Raw genomic sequence first — 9,057 nt, 5'->3', positions numbered from 1 at the left:
ATTGAAATCAATTTTTAAGAGAAGAAAAAAAAATTCAACAATTTATATATGTGTGTGTGTGTATATATATATATATAATACAATTAAAACTTACAATGCCTTTTGTGTCTAAACAGGAATTGTCCTCATCAAGAGATCTAAATATATAAAAGACTCTCTATTGTTCATTTCAAGACCTGTAAGTGCCTTTATATATATATATATATATATTATATCTCTTTTTGCTGGTCCCTACTTATAATTGTTTTGTGGGTACTTGCTTTGAATAGCAAATTAATTTTGAGAAATATTTTATCCAAGAATTTTGATATGTGATATCAATCTATGCTTTTTATAAGTTCAATTTTTATGGTATTTTTTCATTCCATGTGTTATTTTGTTATCTTCATTTTCTTGTTGATTTAAAGTATAAATAATTTCGTTGTATGTATTTTTCAATATATGAATAAACGAAATTGTTTATAGCATTTAAAATGCATCATGGAGGTATGGATTTCGCATTAAGCAATTGTTATTTATTCATTTAGTTTTGGTTGTGTGGAACAGTATCCAACTTTTGGAAGAATCATTTGCTTCATTAACATAATGAGAAGTGGTAAGATTATGTTAATAAGTTATGTAGCATTTGTTTTGAAATAGTAAAAACAGTACAAGAATTTCAATGTCGTCTCTATTGATGCTGTACAGGATGAACAAAATGATGGATCAGAGTAAAAACATCAAATGACTCATATTTTGAATTGATGTTTTTGTTGGGCTCGTATTAAACTTATCACATGTGTTGGACTAAGTTATGTTTTGAACTAATGTTTTTGTTGGGCTTGTATTAAATTTATCACATGAAACTTTGCTAAAACTATCGATGTTATAAATATGTGTTAGACTATGTCATATTTTGAACTAATATTTTTATCTTTTAATCTATACAAGCATGTAATTATTATTAATACTTAACTATCATTATCTTAAATATTTGCTAGATTTCACAACTTTTTCTATAAGCTTTAAATTATTGATTGAAATCAATTTTTTCTATAAAATATATACTCTTTTTTTAAATAATTATTTCATTAAACTAGATCAATGTACACTGCACCTTGCTCCTACCTAGTATATATATATATATATGTGTATGTATGTGGGTGGAGTCAGTCATTTTTTATGTCATCTTCTTATACAATATTAAATAAGTGAAAAATGAGGTTGAGTGGTATTATCAATCTCCTTATTTCTTAAAAATGGCATTAAATGCAAATTGCACGATGAAAAAGACACTTTCCTTCTTTCCCAACCAAGAAAATAAATAAATTAGGACAACCTGATTTTATTTTCTAATTTTTTTTTTAATTCTATACCAATGAGGGATTTGACTAGCTTAATTAATTAATTAATTAAAGGGCTTTCTTTTTGATAGTCAAGGAAATGCAAATTGGATTACAACTTGAGATTAAATATAGTATACATAAATGGTGAGTCTCTCTCTCTAACATTTTCTCTGAAAACGACGGAGGAGAGTTTGTTAGTCCGTTTAATCTCTAAAGTGGCTTGCTACTGTGGACGAAGGCGGGAGTGTCTCTGTGTGCTGAGGTAGGCAGATGATTGACTATGGAGGAAATGACGAGGATCTGGGAGCGATTGAAGTTGAGTGAGGAAGAGAATACGCTGGTGGGAGTTCAGTGCATTTCCATGGAAAAAGTTTGAGATAAGGGAAAGAGGAGCGTAGTGGGGAAGATATGCTCTGAAAGGAAGATAGGGAAGGAAGTGATTAGATCTACAGTGGAGAAAATATGGAGGGTGGAGAGACTTATGGAATTTCAAGAAATTGGGAATAACAATTTTATTATTACTTTTGCATCGAAGAATGATAAGGAGAAAGTTATGGGAGGCTGTCCATGGTTGTTTAACAACTATTTGTTTGTGCTGAAGGACTACGATGGTGATACACAACCACATTTAATAAGCTTCGATAAGGTTAGTTTCTGGATTCATATGCTTAATTTGCCATTAAGTTGTATGACAATTGAGATGGGAAAGCAGATAGGTGATTCTGTAGGATTGGTTAGAGAGATTGATGTTCAGGAGGATGGTGTGGCTTGGGGCAGAGTGTTGAGGGTACGAATTGAATGTGACTTGAAGCAACCTTTGGCTAGGGTTCGAACCATTGATGTGGATGGGAAGAGGATGTGGATTCCTTTTCAGTATGAGAAACTACCAAAATTCTGTTACTGTTGTGGTAGAATTGTACATGAAAAGGGGGGGCTGTGGGGAAGGACAGAAGGGTAGACAAGGGTCAAAGGGAGGGGACTTGCAATATGGTGCTTGGATGAGATCCATTACAGGGAATCGTAGATGGATGGATAGGAAGAGAGAGTCAATGTTTACTGAATCTGGAAGTGATGATACTTAAGGATCATTTACAAGTTCAAAAGATGTGGGGGATTCTATGGATGGAAAGGAGAGGGAGAAGGAGGCTGAAGGGAGCAATGTGGAAGAGAAGGGGGTGGAAGGGAGTGTGGAAGGAAGTGGAAAGAAAAATATAGTAATTCATGAAGTAGTAAAGGAGGGTGAGGGGGTGGTGAGGAGTTCTAGTAAGAAAGAGAAGCAGGACAATCAGTTGATCCTAATTAATTTAGCTGTGCAAGATGAAGATGAAGTAACAAGGGAGGAGATGGTGGTGGAGGCAGTACAAGGAAGTCAGGAGAATTTGCATGAAGGTAAGAATACTAGTTGGAAGAGAAGAGCAAGAGGTAGACCACCCTTAGGTAAACTGAAATTTTCAAATGCTATGAAGAAAAGAGGGTCTGATTGTATAGAAAGAGAGGAGGTTGTTGAAGATGCTAAGAAAATTAGAATGGATGGGATGCGGGCTTTTGAGATGGAAAGGTTGGGGGCGGTGTCCGCTGAGTAGCCCCGCATGGCATTATGAAAATCATCAGCTGGAACTGTAGAGAGATTGGCAACCCTCGGACAGTTCAAAACCTTTGCCTGATGGCAAGGGAGAATAAGGTCAACATGGTTTTTTTTTTATTTTATTTTATTGAAACCATGAGTAAAGCAAGTAAATTAGAAAGATTAAAAAGAGGACTTGGTATGGAAGGTTGTTTTGTTGTAGATTTAGTTGGGAAGAAAGGGGGATTGGCTTTGTACTGGAAAAACAATGAGGAAGTGGAAATTAAGAGCTATTCTACTTGGCATATCAATGCTGAGGTTAGTGAGGAGGGACAAGGCACAAAGTGGTTATTCACTGGGTTCTATGGACATCCTGAGATAGGGAAGATGATGTTTTCTTGGGATATGTTGAGAAGGTTAAAACCTAGGGAGCAGGAACCATGGTGTGTGGTAGGAGACTTTAATAAGATTCTTGTTCAAACTGAAAAGGTAGGGGGTCGACAAAGAGCTGAATTTCAAATGAATTAATTTAGAGGAGCTTTAGAGGATACTTTGTTGTATGACTTGGATGCAGAAATGGTTTCTATACGTGGAGTAATAGGCATAATGACCTCTCTTTCACAAAGGAGAGGTTAGATAGATGTGTGGCCGATAACAAATGGATGGAAGTGTTCAAAAGTGCTAGTTGTCAACAAGTAGTTCAGACCATCTACCTTTGTTGGTATTAACAAGAGGAAATGAGGAGAGACTGAGAAGGGGGAAGATTCCTTTCAGATTTGAGGCAAGCTGGGTGAAAGAAGAAGATTGCGAAGAGAAAATAAAACAAGAATGGGTTAGAGGGCAGCAGTCAACTAATTTTGTCAAGAAAGTGCAGGCTAGGCTGAAATTCTGTTGTAGAATGCTAGTGAGATGTTTCAAAAGGAAAGATAAAGAGAGAACAAGTGAAATAGACCAGATTACAAGTAGAATAAAAGAAGTCCAAGAAGATCTGGGGCATCATAATATAGAGGAGTTGAAGAGCTTGCAGAAGCAAGTAGGGGGTGTTTTGGAGCAGGAGGATATCAAGTGGAGGCAAAGAGTAAAAAGAAACTGGTATAGCCTTGGTGATAAAAATGCAAGGTTTTTTCATGAGTGTGCAAACCAGAGAAGGAGTAGGAACAAGATCTATACAGTGGTTGACAGGAGAGGCTTCTCGAAAGAAGGGGAAGAAGAGATTGAGAAGGCTTTTCATGAACATTTTAAAGATGTGTACAAGAGTATTAAGCCAAAGGAAGAGTTGATCAGCAAATGCTCAATTACAGTAGATAAAAATGTTACTTGTGAGATGGAATGATTTTCTAGAAAAAGCTTTCAGGAGGGAGGAGGTGGAAGATGCTTTGAAAATGATGGGACCTCTAAAATCCTCAGGACCAGATGGGTTTGGAGCTTGTTTCTTCCAATCCTTCTGGCATATTGTTGGTGATGATGTGTGCAGTGCTGTGCTTCAGTTTCTTAATGGAGGAGAGATGGATCCTGCTCTAAACTATACCTATATAGCCCTTATTCCCAAAGTGAGTGATCAAAAAACTGTCCATGATTTTAGACCAATAAGCTTATGTAATGTGATGTACAAGCTTATAGCCAAAACACTTGCCAACAGATTAAAGAAAGTAATGGATGCTATTATCTCTAGAAGCCAAAGTGCCTTCATACTAGGGAGATTAATTTCAGATAATGTGATTGCAGCCTATGAGGTACTTCACTCTATGAATTTAAGGCAAAGAAGTAAGGGTGGGAGCATGGCTTTAAAACTGGATATTTCTAAGGCCTATGATAGGGTAGAATGGTGCTATCTTGAGGTAATAATGAGGAAGATGGGTTTTGGTGAAAGGTGGATTGGGTGGATAATGAAGTGCATATCATCTGTTACATATGTTGTTTTAGTTAATGGCAAGCCAGGGGAGACTATTGTGCCTTCAAGAGGATTAAGACAAGGAGATCCATTATCTCCTTACTTGCTCCTTTTGTGTGTTGAAGGACTAAGTGCTTTGCTTAATAAGGCTGAAAGTAGTTCAGAACTAAAAGGTGTGGCAGTGGCTAGAGGAGGCTTAAGGGTTACCCATCTGTTATTTGCAGATGATTGCATCATATTTGGGAAGGCTAGTTGGGTGGAATGGAGGAAGATAATGGATATTCTTGGAACTTATGAAGCAGCATTAGGCCAGAGCCTTAATAAACATAAAACCACAATGTTTTTCAGTCCAAAAGTCAAAGCTTCTGTGAAGGAAGGAATCATAAGAGAAATGGGGGCCAGGCAGCAGAGTTGTTGTGAAAAATACTTGGGTTTGCTAATTACAGTTGGTAGATCAAAGTATAAATCTTTTAGAGTTATCAAAGACAAAGTGTGGAATAAGTTTCAAAATTGGAAAAATCAGTTCTTGTCTCCCTCAGGGAAGGAAGTGTTGCTAAAGGTAGTTATACAATCCATCCCAACTTATTATATGAATGTTTTCAAGCTTCCAAAGAAGTTATGTAAGGAGATAGCAACACAGATGTCAAAGTTTTGGTGGGGCTATAAGAAAGAGGATAGTAAAATACAATGGAGAAGCTGGACCAAGATGGGGGTTTGGAAACATGGTGGTGGATTGGGATTTTGAGAGCTTGAGAGTTTCAATACGGCTCTTTTGGCCAAGCAATGCTGGAGAGTGTTAGTGAATCCACAAGCTTTGGCTGCAAGGATATTGAGAGACAAGTATTTTAGGCATGGGAAATTTCTAGATGCAAAGTTGGGTTATAGGCCTTCAACTATGTGGAGAAGCTTATGGGGTTCTTTGGATTTACTGAAGGAAGGATTGGTGTGGAGAGTTGGTGATGGGGAAAACATCAATATATGGGGTGATAGGTGGATACCAAAGCTGTCTACTTTCAAAGTTCAAACTCCCAGAAACTCTTTACCAGTTGATGCAAAGGTTTAAGATTTAATTGATGGGGTTACTAAGACATGGAAAGAGGAGATGATAAGGGATATTCTTGATGAAGAAGAGGCAAAACTGGTCTGCAGTTTACCAATTAGTCCTTCTAGTAAACCAGATAAGTTAATATGGGCCCCTACAAAAAATAGACAGTTTAATATAAAAAGTGCATACCACCTGGAGATGAGTAGGAAACATAGAGGAAAGGGGGAGGTATCGAAAGGTGTAACAGATATTTGGAAGAATATGTGGAAACTGAACATTTCTGGAGTAATTAAGATGTTTTTATGGAAAGCACTGAATAATTGCTTACCTACAATGTGGAATCTGGCTTGCAGGAAGGTTGTTAAGGATTTTTTCTGTCCAATATGCAAACTACAGAAGGAAACAGTTACAAATGCTCTTTGGAGTTGTGGTGTGGCTATGGATGTATGGGCAGACAATGCAAGTCCAGTACAGAAATGGGCATCTACTGAAAGAGATATGCAAGATCTATGGGCAGACTGGTGTGAAAAGATGCAGAAAGAGGAACTGGAGCTTATGGCTATAGTGTTGAGGAGGATATAGTTAAGGTGAAATCTCTTTATTTTTGAGAATAAATTTGAAGGGCCTGATGTGATATTTAGGCATGCTGCAGACATTTTATTTGAGTTTCAGCAAGCTCAGAAATAGAATGCAAGGTGTCAAATGGTTGGAACAAGGCAAAGAGACTTTTGTAGATGGAAAGTTCCTGCAACTGGTAAGATAAAAGTAAATTGGGATGCAACATTAAAATTAGAAGAAGGGAGAATGAGAGTAGGTGTAGTGATAAGGAATGAGAATGGGGACCTTATGGTATCTATGTGTTCTCAAAAGCAGCATGTATGCAGTTCTTTGGTAGCTGAGCTTCAGGCATTATGGTGTGCCTTGCAGATTTGTGCAGACCTTAATTTGACAGAGGTAGTTTTTGAAGGAGATGCTTTGAATATAGTTAAGGTTGTTAATAATACTGAAACTAATTGGGAATGGCATGGTCAACTGGTTGAAGATGTCAAGGATATACTGAGGAACAGACCAACGTGGAAGGTTATACATACATATAGAAAATGTAATAGAGTAGCTAATTTTCTTGCTAAATTTTCCTTAACTGTAAATGAGGAGCAAATATGGATAGAAGAAGGTCCTGCAGATATTCAATACTATGTAATGAAGGACAAAACTGTAATGACTATAGATGAATGAATATAAGATACAGAGGTTTTGTTTTCAAAAAAAAGGAAACACAAATTGGGTGAGATTGAATGAATGCATATATGATTCTTGTCCACTTTGAATATCTCAACTTGCAAGAAAAATAAAATAAAAAGAGTATTTGATATATTAAGAACAAAATGTCTTCTATTGTGTATTATTAATTGATACATAAAAAAATGTTCATTCAAATTCAATTTTCAAAGCCACGGCGTTCTTTTCCCACCTATACGACTACATTACTACCATTCTTTTTCTTTTATGAAGGTGATGGAAATAGGTAAGTTAAACAATTTGGGATGAGCCAAAATACACATATATAGATGCATCGACTCATAATTAAAGCCATCCTGTCCCTCCAAAAAGCCTAATTAAATGCTCTTAAAAATTGTAGCAAAGTCATGATCGGGGTTTAGTGTTTATTAAGCTATACTCTCCTTGCTTGGTCGCCAATCAATTATGTTGCATAGCCTATTAAAAGAGTTCTGTTACGTACAATTATTTTTGTGTATTTTTTACACACTCCATTAATGTAATTGGTCAAAACAGGATTGGCATTTTAAATTGAAAGTAGAGCCCGAACCCAATCAAACACATGTTTTGACATGGCATTTTGTGTCTTTTTAGTTCAAATCCTAGGTCAGTTCCTTCGCTAAAACAAATTAAAAACATTTTGGACAGTTATAAGTACCGTTTTGTTTACCTCCCATGAAGTTGAAAATTTATGACATACCCTTTTGGCAACTTAATTTTTAAAATATTTTTCTCACTGTCTTTTATATTTATTTTACTAGTGAGTCTCATATTAACAGTTTCTGTAATGAATTAACAAAAGAATAATGCCAAATATAGTTCTAGAATGTGCAAATATCGCAGATTATCTTTGAAAAAAAATTAAGTCTACTATTAAAAAATAATTTTTTCATATGGGTCTTAGATTTATCCATTTTTTTTAAAGGAAGTGCATGAGATTTATACATCCTAAAACTGCAAATATCATTTCTCTTTGTGATATGAGTACCACATCAGGGATTGTTGTGAAACATTTACTGAAAAATGATCAAACCTCATAAACCACTACAGTAATTTTCCATCAAAATTAAGTCCCCATCTTCACTTTGAGTCTGCATGGAGCTGCCACAAGCAAGCTTCACCATTCAATAAGCCACAAACACACAGTGCTAAAAGTTGTTTATGGACATCCTCAACGATGGATAAAAAAAATGGATGAGTCTCTTCCACTTTCTACATCACAGAGTGAGAAAATTTTGCTCATCTGAGAAGATGCAACTTAAACAATTCAGCTCACCCATATCAAACTACTTCAAACAATTTTCCAACTGATCTTTCAATGAGAAAAGTGACTTCACGATGTTGAGAATCTCATCATGAACTCTTTATGTATATGAATGAAGTCCTAAAACATTAGTGACTCACAACCTCTTCCAAAGCCATTATTGGGAACTGAAGATAAAAAATGAAGATGTTTTGCATCCTTTTCTGTGATGGCTGACATGAGGGGAGTGAGGATGAGGAAACAGGATAACTGCAATCGGCTTGACAAACTAGCTTTTTGCAAATAGCAACAGACCTTTTACACCTAAAACAATCTGGCACTAACCCCATAAGTACGAATCAGACATCGATGCACAGAATTTTGGGTTTGCACCTCAGAAAAGCAAAATGTCTAAAGATGGTATCATTTCACCATAATTTGGGAAGAATTTTGCTGCGCAATAGGGTCATTTTGATATCATTACAAACTAATCATTGAAAATAGAAGTAGAAATGATATCAATCCAAGATGTGGAGTGAAACACCTATATTACATGATTGTTAAAATGGAAAACATACGCACAGTAACATTTTGAACGAAGCAGTATATAGACACGAGGGACAATGTCTATGTATTGCTTGAATGTCTATATACTGCTTGAATGGATGATGCAGAAGCATCAGAAGTACTTTCAAAAATCAAGGAAAATGC

At 36.0% G+C, this 9,057-nt stretch overlaps 1 protein-coding gene across 1 annotated transcript; it reads left to right on the top strand.

Moving 5' to 3' along the window:
* The first annotated feature begins 3,045 nt into the window (after nt 1–3,045).
* On the top strand, nt 3,046–4,222 carry LOC122274643. The gene is made up of 3 exons (XM_043083663.1): nt 3,046–3,305; nt 3,464–3,520; nt 3,622–4,222. Exons 1-3 carry the CDS (start codon nt 3,046–3,048, stop codon nt 4,220–4,222), a joined length of 918 nt encoding a protein of 305 aa, XP_042939597.1.
* Nucleotides 4,223–9,057: the final 4,835 nt, after the last annotated feature.

The sequence above is a fragment of the Carya illinoinensis genome, chromosome 8 (genome assembly GCF_018687715.1).
Source record: "Carya illinoinensis cultivar Pawnee chromosome 8, C.illinoinensisPawnee_v1, whole genome shotgun sequence".
Taxonomy (NCBI): Eukaryota; Viridiplantae; Streptophyta; class Magnoliopsida; order Fagales; family Juglandaceae; genus Carya; species Carya illinoinensis.
Note: the sequence above shows the minus strand (reverse complement) of the source record. Positions and strands in the feature narration are given on the sequence as shown.

Coding starts and splice junctions, on each gene's coding strand:
- LOC122274643 (XM_043083663.1), top strand. CDS start 3,046: ATGAGTAAAGCAAGTAAATTAGAAAGATTAAAAAGAGGACTTGGTATG. Junction 3,306..3,463: donor TCTTGGGATATGTTGAGAAG/GTTAAAACCTAG, acceptor ACTTGGATGCAG/AAATGGTTTCTATACGTGGA. Junction 3,521..3,621: donor CTCTCTTTCACAAAGGAGAG/GTTAGATAGATG, acceptor GGTATTAACAAG/AGGAAATGAGGAGAGACTGA.